Source organism: Geotrypetes seraphini, chromosome 2, assembly GCF_902459505.1.
Source record: "Geotrypetes seraphini chromosome 2, aGeoSer1.1, whole genome shotgun sequence".
NCBI lineage: Eukaryota > Metazoa > Chordata > Amphibia > Gymnophiona > Dermophiidae > Geotrypetes > Geotrypetes seraphini.
Window position 1 is genome coordinate 513,116,599 of NC_047085.1, and position 23,305 is coordinate 513,139,903.

Genomic DNA, 23,305 nt, shown 5'->3' on the forward strand with positions numbered 1-23,305 from the left:
CCCAGTGAGAGCAGGGTCTGATAGTTGTCCTCCATCACCTCCCTGTAGAGCTGCTTCTGCTCTTCATTTAAATACTCCCACTCCTCCTGGGAGAAAGAGATAGCGATGTCCTCAAACTTCACCTGCATCTGAAATAGAAACCAGAAACACACTCAGCCTCTTCCAGCACTTCCAGAAAGAGGCCTCCGATGGGATGGAGGGAAATGTACTGGATGTACCTAATTTACATTCCCAGAGTAGTTCTGTTTGAGAAGAGCTGCCAGTGCTGGGGCTGAGTGAGGCTGATGTTTCTGGGTTTAAATAGTTCACGGCCACCTAACACACAATCCCAGAGTATCTCTCAAGGGCAGATGTACAGAATTGACCTTCACATAACCCACAGTCCCAGAGTAGTTCTGTTTCAGAAGAGCTGCCAGTGCTGGGGCTGAGTGAGGCTGATGTTTCTGGGTTTAAATAGTTCACAGCCACCTAACACACAATCCCAGAGTATCTCTCAAGGGCAGATGTACAGAATTGACCTTCACATAACCCACAGTCCCAGGGTAGTTGTGTTTGAGAAGAGCTGCCAGTGCTGGGGCTGAGTGAGGCAGAGGGAGATGCTTTGGGGTGGATAGAGAGTATTTCAATCCCAGAGGAGGGTTCTGGGCACTGAAGGGTTTCTGGGTTGGTCTCTCTCCTTTCAACAAGACCCACCTGGGCAGAAGCTCCTGCAGCCATTTCCCAGGCTCAGGCTTTGCCTCTTGCACTGATCGGGAACCGGAAGTTTCGGCTCAATTGGAGGAAGAACACAAGACTCGTTTCCTGGAGGATGATGACATCACCAAAGGGGCGGTGCTTGAAGCCGAGGAGTTTCTTCTTGGCTCTACCCCTCTCAAGAGCTGATTGGTCAATCAGTTGCTGGGGTGGGAGAGTAGTGGAAGGTTCCACCCACTAGCACTGAGAGGGGTGGTGGAGGAGGATTTTCAGCTCCCGGCACTCATTGGTCAGACTGATCCTGGGGCGGGAACAGGAGTTGAAGAGGGAAGTGGAGACGACATTGCAGGGCTTTGCCTTCTTCAGGTAGGAAACGGGAAGCCCTGCAGCCATTCTCCTGCCCTGGCTCCTCCCGAGTCCCAGTGTGGTGGAGCAGCTCACATGGCAAGTGTCAAGGGTTTTTTCTTGGCTCTTCCCCTTCCAAAGCTGATTGGTCAGTCAGTTTCTGGTTCCTCCCACTAGCACTCATTGGTCAGACTGATCCTGGGGCGGGGACAGGAGTTGAAGCGGAGACGAGGAGAATCATTGCAGGGCTTTGCCTTCTTCAGGTAGGAAACGGACCCCTGCTGCTCATTTCCTGACGAGAAGCCCTGCAGCCGTTCTCCTGCCCTGGCTCCTCCCGAATCCCAGTGTGGTGGAGCAGCTCACATGGCAAATGTCAAGGCTCGTTATCGTGTAGTAGATTCAGGACTGGAGGCTTTTAATTGGACAAAGACCGATGACATCACAATGGAAGGGGCGGAGCTTGACGTTTCCTAGACTCCACCCTGCTGCTCAGTCTCCGCCCCCTTCTCGAAGGGGCGGAGCTTGTACAAGAGCTGAGTTCGGGATTTCCAGTCATGGGTCTTTCCCTCCCTGCACGGGATCCGGGTAGGAAGTTTAAAACTGCTGTCCCCGCCCCAGGATCATTCTGACCAATGAGTGCGAGGAGCAGAAAATTCCCCCTTCTACCCTCAAAGAGCTAGTGGGCGGAACCTTCACCCCAGCAACTGTCTGACCAATCAGCTCTGAATGGGGAAGAGCCAGTTTCAAACCACGTCCCCTCTAGTGACGTTATCATTCTGTGCCCAACAGGAAATGAGTCTTTTCTTCTTCCTGCAATTGAGCCGAAACTTCCGGTTCCCGATCACTGCAAGAGGCAAAGCCTGATCCTGGGAAATGGCTGCAGGAGCTTCTGCCCAGGTGGGTCTTGTTGAAAGGAGAGAGACCAACCCAGAAACCCTTCAGTGCCCAGAACCCTCCTCTGGGATTGAAATACTCTCTATCCACCCCAAAGCATCTCCCTCTGCCTCAGCACTGGCAGCTCTTCTCAAACACAACTACCCTGGGACTGTGGGTTATGTGAAGGTCAATTCTGTACATCTGCCCTTGAGAGATACTCTGGGATTGTGTGTTAGGTGGCTGTGAACTATTTAAACCCAGAAACATCAGCCTCACTCAGCCCCAGCACTGGCAGCTCTTCTCAAACACAACTACCCTGGGACTGTGGGTTATGTGAAGGTCAATTCTGTACATCTGCCCTTGAGAGATACTCTGGGATTGTGTGTTAGGTGGCTGTGAACTATTTAAACCCAGAAACATCAGCCTCACTCAGCCCCAGCACTGGCAGCTCTTCTCAAACACAACTACCCTGGGACTGTGGGTTATGTGAAGGTCAATTCTGTACATCTGCCCTTGAGAGATACTCTGGGATTGTGTGTTAGGTGGCTGTGAACTATTTAAACCCAGAAACATCAGCCTCACTCAGCCCCAGCACTGGCAGCTCTTCTACTACTAATATTACTACTATTAATTATTTCTTTAGTGCTGCACAGTCACAAAGAGTAAGAAAACAGTCCCTGCTTGAAAGAGCTTTTAATTCTGGGACTGTGTGTTACATGAATGTAAATTATGTTCATCAGCAAATTTTTTTCCACCCCATGAGCATCAAGCCTGGGAGGCTTCTTTCTGGAAGTGCTGCAGATGATGCTGAGTGAGTGTGTTTCTATTTCAAATGCAGGTGACATTTGAGGACGTCGTTGTCTCTTTCTCCCAGGAGGAGTGGGAGTATTTAAATGAAGAGCAGAAGGAGCTCTACAGGGAGGTGATGGAGGAGAACTATCAGACCCTGATCTCACTGGGTAATGGATACATTTACATGTCTATTAGCAGTAGTGGGCCATCATTATAAAGATAATTTTGATTATGTTTGTCTCCTGTGATGAACACAAATGAGTCCTTGAGGGTCTTGATGTTCCGCAGTGCTAAAGAATAACATGGGGACAGATTTGTCTCCGTCCTCTTAGGATCTTTCTCCATCACTGTGAGTTCTTTCTCTGTTCCTTCCTTGCAAGCTCTGTCCTCATCCGTACAAGCCTACAACACTTTAAAATCATAAGTGTTCAAGGCTTGTGCAGATGAGGACAGTTTGCAGGAACGAGACAGGGACAGAATTCGTGGGGATGGGGGATGCACATAGAGGGCTATAACTGGGGCAGTGCCTCTACATGCATTTTTAGCATGTCGCACAGAATGTGAGAAAAAGTTCTGGGTCAAATTATAATAGGAAATGTTAGGACAGAGAATAGGTTGTGGACTGCTAGGCCCATACAGTGGAGTGTAAGTAGGTCCCCAATTAACACAAAGTGAGGAATACATTGTAGATGTAAAGTCCAGATTCAGGTGGCTTCATCATTTTTTTGGTTTCTTTTTTTGTATATTGTTTATAAAACATTTTCTGCCTTTTCAGTGCTGCTTTTCCTCTACTTTTCTCACACTGTACTTCTAGGTCTCCTGAATGGCTGGCTCTTTTGTGGGACTTGATGTTTTTGTTGCATATTTACAGTATTGGGATGGTTTTGTATTTTTTTCTGAGTTTGTATTCTGTCTGGTTTTGACCCTTTTCACTTTCAATAAACATATGTTAAAAAAAAAAAAAGTACTGTAGAAATGTTTCTTTCTCTTTTGATATTTCTGGGAGGGTTTTCCTAGCAATGCATTATTATTTTTGCTTTTGTACTGTTTCTTCATCTTTGATTATTCATTCTATGTATAATTGAAATTCAAAAAAATAAATTAAAAAAACCCAACAAATCAGTGACCATATTTTAATAGGACTCTGGATCAGGGGTCATTACTTCATAGCTGTAGAAGAAATTCCCCAACAGACACAGATTATAATATATTCTCATTCTTCAGAGCTCTTCCCAAATGTTAAGTGCCACTTTGGCTTGTCCCTTTCATGCTAAAACAGCAGTTACGTGCCACAACAGAGGTGACATGGCAGGAGTGTTCATAAATGCATTTAGGCACCTAAGAGCTATTGCACGTAAGTACAAAGGGCTGGTGTGCAAATAGACAGGGCACGAGTGGGCTACAGGCAATTCCTATAGCTACACGCAAAACCTATAGATTACGGTCAGAGCATTCAGACTTTTGGCACCCTTGAGAGAATTTACTGTTTTAACTCTACACACTGCCATTTCCAAGGAACAACTCACAAACAGGCACTGTCTAGAGATAAATGCTTGAGAAAATGCTTTGCAAATAGGAAACTGACCAATTCTCGAGCCACACATGGAAAATCCTGGGGCAATCTTTCCTCATTATATACAGATTATACTGATATGGGCCATATTGTTCTTACTATAAGCTATAAAATGTTGACCTAGATCCAACTATCTTGTTAAATTATTCGCCAGTTACAAATATAACATAACATAACTTTATTCTACTATACTGCCACAATCGAACGATTTCGAGGCGGTTTACACCAAAGAGAGCTGGACAATCAGCAAAGTACAACATATTCCTTAAGAATAGTCAGAGTAGAATTATTGTTATTAATATAACTTCTATTTAGGAAATGAATTTATCAAACAATACAGTCTTAATTTCTTTCCGAAATGCGCCATAAGATAGCCTGGCTCCATTGATATAATTACCCAACCAGGACTGCTGCTTACTTGCTTGAAACATAAAAGTCCTATCCAGAAAAGACCTGTATCTACAGCCAGTAATTTTTGGATAGGCAAATAAATTACAATTTCTGGTTATCCTCGTAGGGCTGTATAGCACGAAATGAGACAAAAGATAGGTAGGAGCCAATCTACGGACTACAATTCGTTTAGAAAAGAAATAAAAACCATCCTATTCAAGACATCCTTGAAGACAAACTAACTCCGCAAGACTCGTCCCAATTCTCTGAAGCAACCCGCTCTACTCTTCAATTCCTCTGGAAATGGCCAGATAACTTCTTTTGTAATCCGCCTTGAACCGCAAGGTAGTGGCGGAATATAAATCACTAATGTAATCCCCAAACCAGCTTAAAGCAAATGCAAGAGAATTTAAACATTACTCGCTCCTCCACCGGCAACCAGTGCAGCAGTCTATAGTAGGGACTAACATGATCACTTGTCTTCAGCCCAAATATCAGCCAGCCAGTCTTGTTATGTACTATTCTCAATTTTCTCAAAATTTTTTTAGGTACATCCAAATAAACGATATTGCAATAATCCAATATAGATAGAACCAATGCCTGCCCTGGTAATAGCACATAAAATAATTTATACCACCACCCCTGCCTATATAGAATCCAAGCTAACCCTGTACACCCCCACCCGCCCCCTCCGCTCGGAAATGAAGAAACGCCTATGCATCCCCCCAGGAAGATCCCTCCTGTCGGAAACCGCCTGCAAACGCTCCTGCAACTACTTCATCCCCCAACTCTGGAACCAACTCCCCCCACAAATCAGATTACAGAACTCATTGATGACCTTCTGGAAAGCGGTAAAGACCCTCCTCTTCAACTAAAATTACACCTCCAATCTAGCCCCCCCCCCCAACTCCCCCTACCTTCTACTCTCTCTTCTCCATTCTGATCCCCTACTTAAATTGCTGTATAGTCCATTCTTAACCTGTACTTAAATTGCCGTATAGTCCTTGTACTTAAACTACCATATAGTCTTTGTTTGTCCAAATGTACTCCACTGTGAATGTTTGCTTGCAGGCCGTTCTGAGCTACTGGGAGGACGGGATAAAAATTTAAATAAATAATGTAAAAGACAGAGGATCAAAGTATTTTTTGATGGTCTTTAGTTTCCATAGTGCAAAAAAGCACTTCTTCACCACTAAATTCATATGTTCAACCATGGATAAATGAGAGTCTAATGTGACTCCTAATATTTTTATAGATTTGGTAAATAAGGGGATACTCGCTATGGGCCTGTAGTTGGATTTCAGGGCAATTGAGATCTTCTGGTCTTTAGGGGTAGGTGTAATTAAAATGTGTCCCATTTCCTCATAAAATAAACCTCTGGTAAGAATAGTGGTTAGCCAATTAAATAAATCCCTTTTAAAATTGAAACTTGCATCTTTCATAATCTTAGAAGGACATTCTTCCAGCAAGCAGTTTGATTTAGTATATTTGTTAAACAAAATTAAAAATTGTTGCTTTTAACTAAAATAATGGAATCTATAGAAACCACTGCTGTTTTCTAACTCATGAGAAATACCTTCTGTTTATATCCAGCAGATCATCAAATTCAACACGAATGGAAGAGAGAAAAGAATCAAGGAGAAGATCCGGTAGAAATGGAACAAATCCAAACCCAGTCAGAAAATGTCTGTGAGAATAATTCCCAGGGAACTGAGAAAATTAACACAAAGAATTATAAGCAGGAATCAAAGAACCAGAGAGACCCTACAGACGTCTCAAGGGATGGAGTCAGGAAGTGTGAGAGAAATGACAGGGATCTGAGATACATCCCTGAGGACCAGAGACACCTAGCGGAGGGACCCTTCCAAATTAAAAACAGTGATAAAATTACTTCTAAATTCTACCATGGTAAGAGGAAAGGAAAAACACACAAAAAAGAACTTCAACTGCACAAAAGGGATCATAAAAATGTGAAACCATCTACCTCTACCAAGTTTAATAAAAGCTTCACACGGCTTTCAAATCTAAAAAGACACAAAATGATCCACACAGGGTACAAACCATTTACATGTACTGAGTGCAATAAAAGCTTCACTTGGCTTTCATATCTAAAAAGTCACCAAGTGATCCACACAGGGCATAAACCATTTACATGTACTGAGTGTAATAAAAGCTTCACTTGGCTTTCAGCTCTCAAAAGCCACCAAGTGATCCATACAGGGTACAAACCATTTACATGTAGTGAGTGTAATAAAAGTTTCACTTGGCTTTCAGCTCTAAAAAGACACAAAATGATCCACACAGGATATAAACCATATACATGTACTGAGTGTAATAAAAGCTTCAATTGGCTTTCATATCTAAAAATCCACCAAGTGATCCACACAGAATACAACCCATATACATGTACTGAGTGTAATAAAAGTTTCACTTGGCTTTCAGCTCTAAAAAGACACAAAATGATCCACACAGGATATAAACCTTTTACATGTACTCAGTGTAATAAAAGCTTCACTCGGCTTTCACATCTAAAAAGCCACCAAGTGAGCCACACAGGGCACAAACCATATACATGTACTGAGTGTAATAAAAGCTTCACTCGGCTTTCACATTTAAAAAAACACAAAATGATTCACACAGGGCACAAACCATATACATGTACTAAGTGTAATAAAAGCTTTATTCAATTTTCAGATCTAAAATTTCACAAGAATATCCACGTGGGAGACAAACCATATAAATGTACTGAGTGTAATAAAAGCTTCACTTGGGATTCAGCTCTAAAAAGACACAAAATGATTCACACAGGGTACAAACCTTTTACGTGTACTGAATGTAATAAAAGCTTCACTCAGCTTTCAGATCTAAAAAGCCACCAAGTGACCCACACAGGATATAAACCATATATATGTACTGAGTGTAATAAAAGCTTCGCTCGGCTTTCACATCTAAAAAGTCACCAAGTGATCCACACAGGGTACAAACCACATACGTGTACGGAGTGTAATAAAAGCTTCGCTCGGCTTTCAGCTCTAAAAAGACACAAAATGATTCACACAGGGTACAAATAGAGAATGACTTGGAGAAAATAAATTGTCTCCACTCCGTCCCTACAAACCTGGTCCCTGTCTGCACCCCATCCCTGTGAGCTCGGTTCCCGCAAACTATCTGTTCTCATCTGCAGAAGCCTCAAAATAGTTTTATACTGAATTTATTTTCAAAATAGTTTTATACTGAACTTATTTTATTAAAGTATAAAAGGAATCAATATTCTGATGAGGGCAGAGATACCAGGACTGTGATGATCAGGAGGGAGAGGGCTGCTGGACTGCGTAATCGCGAGGAAGGCTGCTAACAGGGAAGGGTGGCAGCACGTGACATATACTTTACTCCTGGGACAGTGTCGTTCATCACTCCACTGGGTGGTGAATGGCCTTGTCCCCCATATTCCTGGCTACCAGTCTTATTATCACCCCGGGTAACAGTCACTGTGTCATTCTCTAGTTACAAATCATTTACACGTAATGAGTTAAATAAAAGATCGGCTTGGCTTTCACATTTAAAAAGACACAAAGGGCCTGATTCTTTATAGGATGCCCGGTCTCAGCAGCCGCCTAAGCGGCTTTTGAAAATTGCACTCGGGCATCCTATAGAGATGCCTAACCAACCCGATTCTCTAACCGGCGACCATGTCGCAGACACCATTTAGAGCAGGGGTGTCAAACTCAATCATATTAAGGGGCCGAAATCCAAAACACAAGCAAAGTTGCCGGCTAGACCCCACCCAATCTCCGCCCCAGACCCCGCCCCCATAATAATACTAATTATAATACCATTTTTTCCATTCATTTTTCATATATACACACACACAATATAATCTTATTAACACATAATGGTTAACCACAACATTAAACTACACAAAACACACTGTAGGCTTCTCAACATTCATTCCTACCAGAACACAAATAACCCCTCTGCAAATACGGGACCAAAACCTAAAAGTACTAATATATAAAAAAGAAACCCTAGGATTCAAGACTCTGCATGCAGTACAACCCCCAGAGAAAAAGAAACAAATGTGCAGGGCAAAAAATAGCAGATGAAAATTCTCAAAATTGACACAATTCAAACACTAATTGAAAATCAAATCATTCCCCCTTCCTTTGTTGCCTCCCTTCCTCCATGCTGTGCCTCCCTCCGGCGGGTGTCTTACCTTGTGGCTGGCTCCAACCTGGCCGTTTTATGCGGCCCAAAGTCCAATGCCCCCCAGTTTTATCTTGTGGCCGGCTCCCTCCTCCTCACAGCCACAGTGTGCACGAAGCCACATGCAGCGGCTTCTCGGGCATCCGCCTAAACCCGAAGCCGCCTCTCTGACGTCACAACATCAAAGGGAATGCTTCTGGATGAGGCGCAAGGAGCCGCTGCATGCTGGGGGCATCGGACCACGGGCCTTGAGTGTGACACCTGGGATTTAGAGAATCCCGTTGCTGCTGAGCTCATCACAGCAAGGAATTCTCCCTGCCGCGATCGGCTGAGCCACAGCAGCAGGGAACACCTGAATCCTCCCCCAAGTTGACCGGCATAATTTCTCTAACATAATTTCACAGACGCTGTGTCCACTGTGTTAGGATAGACTAATTTAACACATTAGACTGGGCAGATGCCAAAGGTCATTCCTCCTGCTGGAACCCCCTGAACTCCCCCACCCCCCAACCGTCTGTGGCAGGAGAAATTACCTTAGGTGTCTGGCCAATCTAAAGAATGTGTTAAATTAGTCTATCCTAACACAGGGGACTCAGCGTCTGTGAAATTACGTCGGAGAGCGTGTATTTAGTTGGAAGATTTTTGCCATTTGAATTTCAGTTTAACTGTTGGGCTCATCATGTGGTGGTTTGGACTGGCCACCCATTGGGCTGCATGCATGCTTTTCAGCATTTATTTGCCCGTTCCGATAGCTCTTAAGAGGTTTTGCTTTCCTGATAGAGGTTGGAGCATTGGATGAGGACATCCCAAATGATTTTCTCTGATGTAGCCTGGGGGGAAATCCATGCACCAGGAGATACGAGTTTTAGTTTATGAATCTCCCCAGCCTAGACGCAGAATATTAGCAGTCCCTATTCTAGGGCTGCCTTTGAGTTAAAAATGGGTTTCTTTTAAAGATGGTTTGAATATCATCACTGCTCAGGGCTGCCTGTGTAAAGTAGTGCTGCCCAATTCGCTGATTTGAATCGATTCACTGATTCCCTTTCTAAAAAAATCAGACTCACCTATTGAGTATGATACTTCTGGGCCTCCTAAAGTAGCGGTAGCAGTGACTGGCTTGACAGAGGCAGGGCGGTGAACAGACTGCTCCTGGCCTTCACCGCCAGGGCCTTCCCTCTACCATGTCACTGATAAAATCAGCAGAAGGAAGCCCTGGAAAGGCAGGCCGCAAGAAGCCTCTTCACTGGTCACCACTTTGGGAGGCCCAAAGAAGGTGATGGGGATCAGTTGGGAGATACTGCACAGGGGAAATGGAGGGATGAAAAGCTGCTGCAGGGAGGATAGGAGGGTAGAAAGCTGCTGCACATGGGTGGAAAGAGGAGAGGAAGAATTGACGGAGATGGAATGGAGGAGAGGGAGAGATGGAACAAAGGTAGAAAGGGATGAGAGGGAGATATCCTGCATATGGTGGAGGGGAAGAAGACATGCATGGAGAAGAGAGATGGAGAAAGGTTGGACCTAGGGTGGAGGGCTGGGGAGAAAGAAATGTTGCACATGATAATGAAGGGGAGGAAGGGAGAGATGCTGCATGGAGGGGTATGACACAGGGCACAAGGCAGGGAGAGAGATGGTAGACAATGGGAAAGAAACAGAAATGTTGGATATAGCAGTAGAAGGGATGGTACAGAGATGGAAGATGGATGGTGAGCACAGAGACAGAAGAAAATGTCAAATGGACAGGAGACCCTGGTGAACGAGTTAACAAAAGACAAACAGAAACCATAGCCTAGGACCAACATGATTTCAATAATACAATGACCAGACAACAAAAGGTCAAAAAATAATTTTATTTTCTATTTTGTGATTATATGTCCGATTTGAAGTGTATACTATATATCCTACCAGAGCTGATAGAAACATGATGGCAGATAAAGGCCAAATGGCCCATCCAGTCTGCCCATCCGCAGTAACCACTATCTCTTCCTCTAAGAGATTCCACGTGACTATCCTAGGCTTTCTTGAAATCAGTCACATTCTCTGTCTCCACCACCTCTACTGGGAGACTGTTCCACGCATCTTCCATCCTTTCTGTAAAAAAGTATTTCTTTAGATTACTCCTGATGTTAGACAATGAGCATGAGCTAGGACCTAACGGAGAAAGGAAAGGTCTTTTTTTGTTTATTTTGTTTACATTACAGTGCCAGCTTGGGGTTGGAGCAGGCAAAGGGGGGTGGTGGAGTGGGTGAAGAGGTTACAAAATAAACTTGACAGGAAGTTTGAATAAAAATGCCCTAATGGGCGGGAAAATTGGATTGAATCGAAAATTAGTTCAGTAGGCCAAATCAAATTGAAATTTTTTTCCATGGATTGGGCGGCACTAGTGTGAAGGGGATGAAAGATGAAATTTGACCTGCACCGTGGTTAAACAGTAAATAGCATGCAGAAGGCAGTTGGAAGCTCAGTATTAGAGTTTCCAGCACCTTCTGGAAGAGTTACAGTGCATGAGCCCCAAGCGGAGCTGGAAGCTCTCTGATTGGTGCATTCAAGGGAATCCAGGAATGACATCATCAGAGGTTTCTTAAGCTACTGCCTTGGGCAGGAGAACCGTCTTTTGGGCGATTTCCACCAATAGATCAGATTCCTACCAGCACAGAGGATCTTAACAATAGCAGATGTACAAATACTTTATCAACTTATCGAAAGAGACTGTAAATGTAAAAATGGTTATGGCAAACTCTACTGGGTTAGAGGACATAAACCCTACCTCACCCATCAAGCGATGTCCAACATAATCATAACCTTGGTACGTTCAATCTTTGACTACTGCAACGCAATCCTGCTGAGCATTCCAAAGTACAGGATCAAGCAGATTCAAATGGTACAAAATGCAACAGCAAGATTTCTGCTGAGAAAATTGAGGCAGACGAGTGCCACCTCACTACTGAAAGAGTTACACTGGTTCCTGATTGAAAGCAGGGTGAAATTCAAAATCTTGTTGCTGACGCGCAAAATCATTCATCTCAGAATTGCACTATCTAGCAGCCAGACTACATTACCATAAACCAGCATGTGACCTATGCTAGAGCCAAGACTATCTGTTGGAAATACCTTCCTTCAGAGACATCAGATACAAAAGTGTCAGGGCAAGAATGTTCTCGGTGGTGGGACTCCCTTCCAAAGGAATTAAAACTAGAAAAGGATCCTGGAAAGTTCAAGAAAGGGATAAAGACCCTCCTCTTCCCAGACTACTTTACCTAATAAAGCAACATGGAACACGACATAGAGCACGATACAAGTATTATGTGTGCAAATAAGTAGGATTTAGTATGAACATAGTACACGATACCAGTATTTTATGTGTAAATACGTAGGTTGATTGACTATGGTATAAATGTGCCTGTATTGTAATACCATGACAGAACCTTGTGTAAACCGCTCTGAATTGACTCCCCAGTCAATAGTAGTGGTATAGAAGCTTTGAATAAACAATACATAGGTTGTTATTTTTGTTAGCAACTGCATGTTTAAGAAATGCCTCTTTCCTGTTGGAGAGAAGAACAATAACGTTGAAGTTCAGTTCCTACATAACTACTGGAAGGGTCTGAAGTTTTCGACATGCATAAAAGTGTGGGTGAAGTGCTTGCTGCGGCCTGCCAGAGAGAATCTGATCCCAGCTCATGGCCCAAATCGATAAAGGAATAAATGATTGTGAGGGTTTCCCACCCAGCATCCGGGGTCCAAAGGGATTCCTCCTTAAACTAAAAATTCACCAAATGATCCATAGATGAGACTAATCTTATCCAATCAGGTGAAAAAATTAGGATACCCCGTGAAATATTCAGTTCTTTCTTAAGAAATGTTCTCATATCAATGTCAAATTTTTTTAAAATTTATCTCTGGAAAAGAAAGTGATGTAATAACTCATGAAACAAAAGATATCCACAAAAATGTGTCTTCTAACTGAGGAATAAATTAGGACAGCCTACACCCTAATAGCTAGAGTTACCTCCTTTGGCTGAAATAACTGCAGTGAGACACTTCTTGTAGCCAACTACCAGTCTGACATCAGTCTGAAGAAAGTTTGGCCCACTCTTCAAAGCAGAATTCTTTCAGCTGTGAGATGTTTGAGGGGTTTCTTGCATGTACAACCCGTTTCAAATCACCCCACATCATCTCAATGGGATTAAGATCAGGGCTTTGACTCGGCCACTCCAAGGCTCTCCATGTCTTAGTTTTTAGCTAGTCCTTGATGGATTTACTGGTATGTTTTGGGTCATTGTCGTGTTGCAGGGTCCAGTTCCGCTTCAGCTTTCATTTTCTTACAGATGGTCTCGCATGTTCCTCAAGCACCCTCTGTTACACGGTAGATTTCATGGTGGATTCTATGATGGTGAGCTGGCCAGGTCCTACTGCAGCAAAACATCCCCAAACCATGACACTTCCATCTCCATGCTTCACAGTTGGTATGAGTTTTTTTTCCTGGAATGCTATATTTGGTGTACGCCAAACATGTCCTCTTTTCTGGTGTCCAAATAATTCCATTTTAGACTCATCTGTCCATAGAACACTATTCCAGAAGTTCTGGTGTTTGTCTACGTTCTCTCTGGCAAACTTCAGTCTAGCCTTGATGTTTCTCTTAGAGAGCAAAGGTTTCCTCCTTGCACACCTCCCATGCAAGTTAAATTTGTGCAGTCACTTTTTGATTGTAGAGGCATGCACTTTCACATCAACAGTAGAAAGAGCCTGCTGTAGGTCTTGTGATGATGTTTTAGGTTTTTTTGAGACTTCTTGTAGCATCTTGTGGTCTGCCCTCTTTAATTCAGATACAGTCTCTGTCTCCATCACCTCTTCCAGGAGACTGTTCCACACATCTACCACCCTTTCTGTAAAAAAAGTACTTCCTTAGATTACTCCAGAACCTGTCACCTCTTAACTTTATCTTATGCCCTCTCATTCCAGAGCTTCCTTTCAAATGAAAGAGACTCGACTCCTGCGCATTTACATTATGTAATTGTAAGTATTTAAATGTCTCTTTCATATCTCCTCTCTCTCGCCTTTCCTCCATAGCAGGGGTATCAAAGTCCCTCCTCGAGGGCCACAATCCAGTCAGGTTTTCAGTATTTCCCCAATGAATATGCATTAGATCTATTAGCATACAATGAAAGCAGTGCATGCAAATAGATCGCATGCATATTCATTGGGGAAATTGGCGGATTTAAGGTCATTTAGAAGCATTGGATGATGTTATCTTAAATGGTAAACTGCTTGATTTTTTATAGTTGCAACATAAATATGGTCTTAATAAATCACAAAGTTTTAGATGGTTGCAACTGAAGCAGGCTACTCAGGCGGGGTTCCCTGAAAGGAAAAATCTTAACAATCAATATAGTTTGGAATTTTTATGCTTTCAAGTGGACTTCCTGGGACACCAGGCCGCACAGTGGTATAAAATGATAAATGAATTTTTAAATAAGAAGCTTAAATCTGGTCTTAGGGATTTTTGGAGCATTGAGATTAAGCATCAAATTTCTGCATCTCAATGGCCACGAGTTTGGTCTTGGAGAATGAGATCTAGTGTCTGCATCTATGAGACAAACTTGTTTTTTTTCTTTTACATAGAGCATTTTGGATCCCAGTTCGATTACAAAAGTTAGATAGCTCTAAGTCTAATAGATGTTGGCATTGTAATCTTGAAGCAGGGACTCTAGATCACTTATTATTCTATTGTCCATTTATCTTGGCCTTTTGGAAATCAATATGGGCCCAAATAAATTGTTTATTGGAAAGTCCTGTAGCATTATCGTATGATACGGTTTTATTTGGTATGTCAATGAGAGCAAAGAGCCAAATTTCATCTTTATTTCATGTTTATGACAGGGGTCGCCATACAACATATCACAAGTAATTGGAAGAATTTGAGCAAACTCAATTACAGTTTTAGGTGGAATTTGTTGTCACATTTATAAAATGGAAAGAACAATAGCAATACAAAGGGGGAATTATAATAAATTCAAAGAGATTGGGGGCCATTGACTAGTTATTGTAATGAATAGATACCATTTTTCCTTTATTAGTACAATTGAAATGAGGGGGGTGGCGGAGGGAATTCTGATCTTTTATTAAATGTTTAGATTAATCGAAAAGAATATATTATATGATATACATGTTTGGATATGATATAGTAGGGGTGGGGGGGAGGGGATTAAATTTTATTACTTTACGTTCATTATGATAGAAAATCAAGTGATGTTTTCAATTTCAAATGTTATTTTATGCTACACTTGTAAGTTGTAAAAATAAATAAAGATTTATTTTTTAAAAAAGAGGATCAAACCACTATCTTACTAGGTTACACTCCATTAGAAACACAAATAAATAGCAAGTGATTAAAATATAATGCAATAAATATACCTTATTTCTAATTAATTTAAACTCTCCCAGTCAATTTACACTGAGAAACGTTCTAAGGGCTAACAAAATTTTGTTAAACATTTGATTTGATAAATTCACATCTACACAGTCTTCTATTCAAAATTCATCTAACAAAACTTTAAATTCTATGTGGCTGAAAACTAATTCAACACCATAGAGCGGACTCACCCACTCAAGTGACTTTTCTCTTTTAGGGCTAAGTTTTCTCTACTGACGCATCATTTTAATGGCGTCTCTTTAAAGTTCTCCACACATGCACAAATTCATCCATTTTACCCATGCGCAGTGCAAATTTAGCGCCCACGTTTATCATTTAAATAAATTGATTTTAAAACTTCCTACAACGATTACCAGTGTACTAAAACGGACTCACCCTCTCGAGCCTCCTTTCTTAGGGCTAGGTTTAATCTGCTGACACGTCATTTTTTTGGCATCTTTTTAAAGCCCTGCACACATGCGCAGAGTTCGACGCCATCATATAAATCTATTGGAACTCAGAGCAATTTTCAATGCTTTCAAAGCCTTTCAACATCTCGTACAAGATCAAGTTCTCCTTGTCCTGCCTGCCTACCTACCTCCCTCCCCCAGAGCCAGCCAGCCAGCCTGCCTGCCTACCTACCTCCTCCCCCCCTACCGCGGAAAACAAAAGCCTCCCTCCAGGCCCAATTTAGGTCCACCGCCGCTGCTTCTCTGCTGCAAACTACTCGAACCCGGAAGCCTTTCTGACGTCGGAGAGGACGTTCCGGGCCAGCCAGTCGCTGCCTGGCTGGCCCGGAATGTCCTTTCCGACATCAGAATTGAAGTCGGAAAGGCTTCCGGGTTCGAGTAGTTTGCAGCAGAGGAGCAGCAGTGCTGGACCTAAATTGGGCCTGGGAGGCTTTTTTTTTTGGTGCGGCAGGGGAGGGACAGGAAGCGATCGCCTGTCCCGTTCTCCCCGCGCACAGCTTCCAGACGCTGTCTCTGAAAACAGGACATTTTGGGCATCCCGAAACTGTGTGTGGGGACAACGGGACAGGGGATTCCAAAACGGGACGTATGGTCACCTTATATATTCCTGATATTGTTTCATGTTATTCCTATTAGGTTTCAATTTGCTGTTTCCAAGTTTACCTCATTTATGGTATTAACTGAATGTTTATATTTGATGATTTTACTATAGTTATGCTGTTAACAAATTGTAAGCTTTATGTTAAACTGTGCCTGGGATGAATCTCTTAATAAATAAATCCGGATAAATAAGGAGAGTTCCTAAGATGAACCAGGTGGAGACAATTCATCAGGGAATGAGGATGTGGGAGTAAATGTCCCGCCTGAGCAGAAGCCTTTTCCTCTGGGCAGGATCTAGAAATGAATCGGGGTCTTTCCCTGGCTCCAAGGTTTCTCTCTTGCAGGGATGAGGGAAAGGAGAGAGAAGGACAGAAAGGGAGGAGCCAGCACCGGAGGCTTGTAATAGGACAAAGACCGAGACGTCACAAAGGGGAGGGCGGAGCTTAGATACAGCTGAGATCCACAGGACGCTGTGCAGGAAGGGAGGAGCCAGCAACGGAGGCTTTTAATAGGACAAAGACCGAGACGTCACAAAGGTGAGGGCGGAGCTTGGACAGAGCTGAGATCCATAGGACGCTGTGCAGGGAGGGAGGAGCCAGCACTGGATGCTTTTAATAGGACAAAGATCGAGACGTCACAAAGGGGAGGGCGGAGCTTGGACAGAGCTGAGATCCATAGGACGCTGTGCGGGAGGGAGGAGCCAGGGCAGGAGAATGGCAGCAGGGGTCCGTTTCTTACCTGAAGAAGGCAAAGCCCTGCAATGATTCTCCTCGTCTCCACTTCAACTCCTGTCCCCGCCCCAGGATCATTCTGACCAATAAGTGTCGGGAGCTGAAAATCCTCCCCCTTTTACCCTCAAATAGCTAGTGGGAGGAACCTTCCACCCCAGCAACTGCCTGACCAATCAGCTCTGAAAGGGGAAGAGCCAAGAAAACCCCCTGCTTCAATCACCGCCCCCTTTTGTGATGTCATCCAAACTTCCGGTTTCCGATCACTGCAAGAGGCAAAGCCTGATCCTGGGAAATGGCTGCAGGAGCTTCTGCCCAGGTGGGTCTTGTTGAAAGGAGAGAGAAACCCTTCAGTGCCCAGAACCCTCCTCTGGGATTGAAATACTCTCTATCCACCCCAAAGCATCTCCCTCTGCCTCTTCTCAAACAGTGTTTCTCAACATGGCTGCCGCCCGGGATCTCTCCCTTCCTCTCCCACTCACTGAAACCGCAGCCATGTACGAAATCTCCCCGCCCCACCCCTGCCATCCGATACATGCCATTCCCTACCCCCGATGCAGCAACAGGGACGGGCCAGGCACATGCAGCGACTGCGCAAGCGCTCGTCCACAAGCCTTCACCCTCCCCCACTCCGACGTCAATTCTGACGTCAGAGAGGAAGTTGCGGGCCAGCCAATTGCTGCATGGCTGACCCGCAACTTTCTCTCTGACGTCAGAATTGACGGGGGGGGGGGGGGGAAGGCTTGTGGACGACCGCTTGTGCAGTCGCTGCATGTGCCTGGCTCAACTCTGTTGCATGGGGGGATGGAGTGTGTTGGGGGGGGAAGCAGGGAGAGTGGAAGAAAAAGTTGGACTCATGAAGGGACAGAGAGAGATGTTGGTTGGGGAATGGAATGAGGTCTGGACTGGAGAGGAGGCAGAAAGAAGGGAAGAATTAACATTTTCTGTACGTACAGTGTGCTTTGTGGGTTTTTTTTTTAAATTTTGTGGTTACCATTATGTATTAATAAGATGATATTGTGTATATATGAAAAATGGATGGAGTACTATTATAATGGGGGTGGGGTCAGGGGCAGAGCTTGGGCTGGGGTAGTTGGTTGGTATTTGTTAGGCTTAGCGGGTACTTGGCTTGAAAAGGTTAATAAATACTGTTCTGAAACATAACTATTCTGGGACTATGTCTTATGTGAATGTAAATTAGGTACATCCAGTACATTTCCCTCCATCCCATCGGAGGCCTCTTTCTGGAAGTGCTGGAAGAGGCTGAGTGTGTTTCTGGTTTCCATTTCAGATGCAGGTGAAGTTTGAGGACATCGCTATCTCTTTCTCCCAGGAGGAGTGGGAGTATTTAGATGAAGAGCAGAAGGAGCTCTACAGGGAGGTGATGGAGGAGAACTATCAGACCCTGCTCTCACTGGGTAATGGATACATTTACATGTTTATTAGAGACAATTTTGGTTATGTTTGTCTCTTGTGATGAACACTAAAGACCATGACAGTCTTGCTGTCCTGCTAAATAATGACATGGGGACAAATTTGTTTGTGTTCTTTTGGGGTATTTCTCCATCCCTGTCTTATCTCTTCAAGTTCTGTCCTCATCTGCACAGGCCTAGACCACTTTAAAATCATAAGTGTTCAAGGGCTTATGCAGATGAGGGCAGGGCTGACGGGGGCAGAATTCATGGGGATGGGATGGGAGATAGACCCTGTAGGGACGGGGAATTTGTTCCCATGCCATTCTCTATCCCACATATAGAGGGCTATAACTGGGCAGCGCCATGCCAGGCATCTGTAGCACTCGCACGAAAAGTGAGAAAATGTTCTGGGCCAAATTATAATAGGAAATGTTAAGACAGAGTATAGGTTGTGGGATGCTAGGCCTATACAGTGGAGTGTAAGTAGGAACCCAATCGCCCAATTAACACTGGATAACTGGGACTAAGTGAGGGATAGACTGTTAGATGATAATTGCTATTCTGGGCTGATGTCCATTGGACATAATCCAGAATTTGTGCCTGGGAGTTTCACAGGTGGGAGGCACAAGTGTCAAGGGACTACAGAATGGAGAACTCGGAGGGAATTTGGAACTTCCAGGAACATTATGGTCTGAAGCTGCTGGTTTTATCCACTTTGTACAAGTAAGTACTTAGATACAGAGTGAGATGTGAAGAGGGATATGGGCAGAAAGTCCTTAAATTTGAGGAATTCCTTGACAAGGATCAACTTACATGATGATGGAGTGGTAGACCTCGATCGATTTTCAGAGGGTTGTGTTTGTGAGGGGCTAACTAAATTATGGTAAAGATAGACAAAGCGATGGGGCCGGATGGTGTACATCCGAGGATGCTAAAGGAAGTTCTGGTGGCTCTGCTGACTGACCTTTTCAATGCTTCTCTAGAGTCAGAAGTGGTATCGGAGGACTGGAGAAGGGCGGATGTGGTCCCTCTACACAAATGTGGAAGTAAGGAAGAAGTATTTTTTTATTTATTTAAAATATTTCTCAACTGCCTATTCTTAGGCAGCTTTACAAATAATAACATACATAAAATAAGGCAAAGAAGACTTATACAAACATCAAAGATTACAGATCATTCAGTGTAGACAGGTGGAGGGACATAATCAAAAGAAACGTCTAAGTCCCCTTTTGGCCTAAGTCCCAAGGTGCAGAAAGTAGGCAGCAGGGAAATGTCCATTCTCAAAACAAAGTCCAAAATTAGATTTTGTTTAAGAATGGCCTACCTTACAACACATTCTCGACCAAAAAATCGCCCAAGTCCCAAACGCTCAAAACAAGACCTTTTAGGCGAAGGAGGGTCCAGTCCTTCACCTAAAAGCAGGATTCTTTAACCAGCGCTGTCATAAACAACGCTGGTTACAGAATCCTGGAATCATTACCCCCCCTCCCCTGCAATGATCACGGCAGAAGAGATGCCAATCTCTCCTTCCGTGATTCCCCGCAGGAGAGATGCCCGATCTCTCCTTCTGGACAACCCCCCCAACACCCTGTGCTCAGTCCAAAGCTTCCCTCTGACTCGAACTGCTTGGGTGGAAACAGGAAGCTGCGTAAGAGGGGAAGCTTTGGGCTGAGCACCGCGATGCCGATCCAAAGTGCTGTTGATGCCTGGGGAAGAGGAGGCCCATTGCTCTGATTCTAGATCCTCTGCTTAGCACTCCCTGCTGCCTGGTGGTGTAATATGATTCTTGAAGGAGAATCCATGATTCTTTCATACCCATATTATGCCAATTTTGAAGCAGTTGCATTGGCTCCCTATAAAGCAGAGAGTGCAATTTCAAGTGCTTTCAATTGTACATCCGATTATCCCAGGACAAGCAGGCAGCATATTCTTGACTGATGGGTGACGGCACCGACGGAGCCCCGGTACGGACAATTTTAGAGTGATTGCACTCTAAGAACTTTAGAAAGTTCTAGCTAGGCCGCGCGTGCGCGAGTGCCTTCCCGCCCGACAGAGGCGCGCGGTCCCCAGTTTCTTCGTTTCCGCGGAGCTAAGAAGACGCGTGTTTCCAACGGCTGTTGGACTCTCTTTTTCGCCTTCCCGCTCACGTAATTTTTCTCGTGAATTTATTCACTTTTTCTTCTTTTGTTATTTTCCTTAAAAAAAAAAAAAAAGTCTATTTTTCGACTTTTTTCAGTCGGCCCCAGCGGGGCCTGTTGGCACCATCGAAGCCTCGGGCTTCGATTTTGCTACTGCCGTTTTTCCCTTCATGCCCCCTTCTCCGGGTTTTAAGAAGTGTCAGCGGTGTGCACGCCCTATTTCTTTATCCGACCCGCACAAGTGGTGCCTTCAGTGTTTGGGTCCGGACCATAGGGCAGAAACGTGCACCCACTGTAGTTCTCTTCAAAAGAGAACTTTGAAGAACCGCCAAATTCAACAGCGGATTCTTTTCGGTACCGCTATGGAAGTTCCACCGGCGTCGACTCCGGCGACTTCCTCCAAATCGGCACCGGTGGTTTCGACACCGCAAGAGGTCTCTTCGGTGTCGCACCCTTCAGGTAAGCCGGCTAAGAAGCCATCTCCTTCTGTTCTCGGCCCGCCAGTCGAACAAGCAGTGAGCCAAGTCCTGCAGACTGCGCGCCGGCCCCGCAAACGCTCCGCTCCCATACAAGTCACTTCCTCTTCATGGGCATCGACTTCGCCTGAGCGTCGAGCGGCACCGCAGGTACCGAGCAAGAAAATAGCGGTACCGGTGCCATCGGGACCGTCTCTGGATGAGTGTATAGCATCCATCCTTCAGGTCCAGCTTAAGGAGCAATTACAACACCTGCTCCCGGCTCTGCTAACTCCGAACCTTCCGGTGTCGGTATCCACTGAGCCTGCGGTACCGATAGTCGACCAGCCTATGTTATCGGCATCGACGTTATCGGCACCGCTTAAATCTGCCTCTTCTATTTCTATGCCTGTCTTATCGGCGGAGCCAAAGTATCTTCGACGTACAGCTCACTCGGCCTCTGATCCGGTACCGCTTACCGACGTCCGTCCCGTTTTACAGTCACCGGGTACGGTGTCGATGCGTTCAGGCAAATCGGTAAGCAAAACCAGGCGTACCGAATCCTCTACCCCTTTGTCTCAGGGCCGTCTCCCATCGGTACGGGACTCTGATTTATGGGATGACTCTGATGATCCCCTCGGTACCGAGGAGGATTTTTCATCGGATGAGGCTGACCCATCGGTGCAGGATCCTGCTAGTAAGCCAGAGCACTCTTCCTTCACCAAATTTCTTAGGGAAATGTCAGACACCCTTTCTCTTCCCTTGGAATCTGATTCTAAGAAATCAAAAGCATTCTTGGAGGCTTTGGACTTTGAACAACTTCCCAAAGAATTTTTAAAGTTACCCCTTCATGATATATTAAGGGAAACTTTTTATAAAAATTTGGAAACTCCTCTCACAATTCCAGGAGCTCCAAGGAAGTTAGAATCACTTTATAAAGTTATTCCTATCCCAGGGTTTGACAAACCTCAGCTTCCACATGAATCTTTGCTGGTGGAGTCAACCCTCAAAAAATCTGCAGGCTCTAGTGTATATGCCTCTGTCCCTCCTGGCAGAGAAGGCAAGGCCATGGATAAATTTGGTAAACGACTTTACCAAAATACTATGTTGGCCAACCGTTCAGGTAACTATGCGTTTCACTTTTCCTTTTACCTGAAACATCTTACCCAGTAGATGGCCACTTTTCAGAAATATATTCCTGACCGCAAGCTTTCTGCTTTTCAACAAAGCACTGCCAGTCTCTTGCAACTCGGGAAGTTTATGGTCCGTTCCATCTATGACACTTTTGAACTGACCTCTCGAGCTACTGCTATGGCTGTAGCGATGAGACGATTGGCGTGGCTTCGCGTCTCAGACCTTGATGTGAACCACCAGGACCACCTTGCCAATGCTCCCTGCCTGGGTGATGAGCTGTTTGGTGAATCTCTGGATACCACCACTCAGAAGCTTTCTGCTCATGATACTTTATTGAAAAACAAAAAGAAACCTCCTCCTCGTCGTCCTTTCAGGCAGCAGATGTCCTATCAGAGGCGTTTTTCTGCTCGGCCAATTCAGCCTCATCCTCCTCAGCCTCGGAGGCAAAGGCAGCAACAACAACAGGCTCGTCAACAACAGCCGCCTGCCATGAAGCCTGTTGCTCAGCCTAAACCGACTCAGCCCTTTTGACTCGCTTCTCCAGGGCATTGCCAGTCTTCCTCCCTCATGTCCTCTTCCGCAACCTATAGGAGGTCGACTAAACATCTTTCTAACTCGATGGGAAGTGATCACCACCGACCAGTGGGTGCTCTCTATCATAGCCCACGGCTACTCCCTCAATTTTCAGACTCCTCCGCCGTTAGGCCTGCCAAAGAGTCTGCTTCCAACAAGTCTCAGTCCCTCCTTCTAGCTCAAGAGGTTCAATCCCTCCTTCTTCTCAATGCCATCGAAGAAGTTCCTCAAGATCAGAGAGGTCAGGGATTTTACTCCTGGTACTTTCTAGTTCCCAAAAAGACTGGAGACCTCAGACCTATATTAGATCTCAGAGATCTCAACAAATGCTTGGTCAAGGAGAAGTTCAAAATGCTCTCTCTTGCCACCTTCTACCCTCTCATCTCTCAGGGCGACTGGCTATGCTCCCTCGATCTGAAAGAGGCTTACACACATATTCCTATCCATCTGGCGTCCAGACAATATCTACGCTTTCTCATCAATCAAAACCATTATCAGTACAAGGTGCTAC

General features: G+C 44.5%; 1 protein-coding gene across 3 annotated transcripts; it reads left to right on the forward strand.

The window, feature by feature from the left end:
* The first annotated feature begins 1,231 nt into the window (after window positions 1-1,231).
* LOC117355259 (gastrula zinc finger protein XlCGF26.1-like) lies at window positions 1,232-8,422 on the forward strand. Of its 3 annotated transcripts, XM_033933557.1 has the most exons (4): window positions 1,256-1,301; window positions 1,828-1,935; window positions 2,753-2,873; window positions 6,263-8,422. In XM_033933557.1, the coding sequence occupies exons 2-4, from the start codon at window positions 1,912-1,914 to the stop codon at window positions 7,738-7,740; spliced, it is 1,623 nt and encodes a 540-aa protein (XP_033789448.1). In that variant the 5' UTR covers window positions 1,256-1,301; window positions 1,828-1,911; the 3' UTR covers window positions 7,741-8,422. The 3 variants fall into 3 exon arrangements, with proteins under 3 accessions (XP_033789451.1, XP_033789449.1, XP_033789448.1); XM_033933558.1 differs by having other exon boundaries at window positions 1,249-1,935; window positions 6,266-8,422; XM_033933560.1 differs by lacking the exon at window positions 2,753-2,873 and having other exon boundaries at window positions 1,232-1,935.
* The last annotated feature ends 14,883 nt before the right edge of the window (window positions 8,423-23,305 follow it).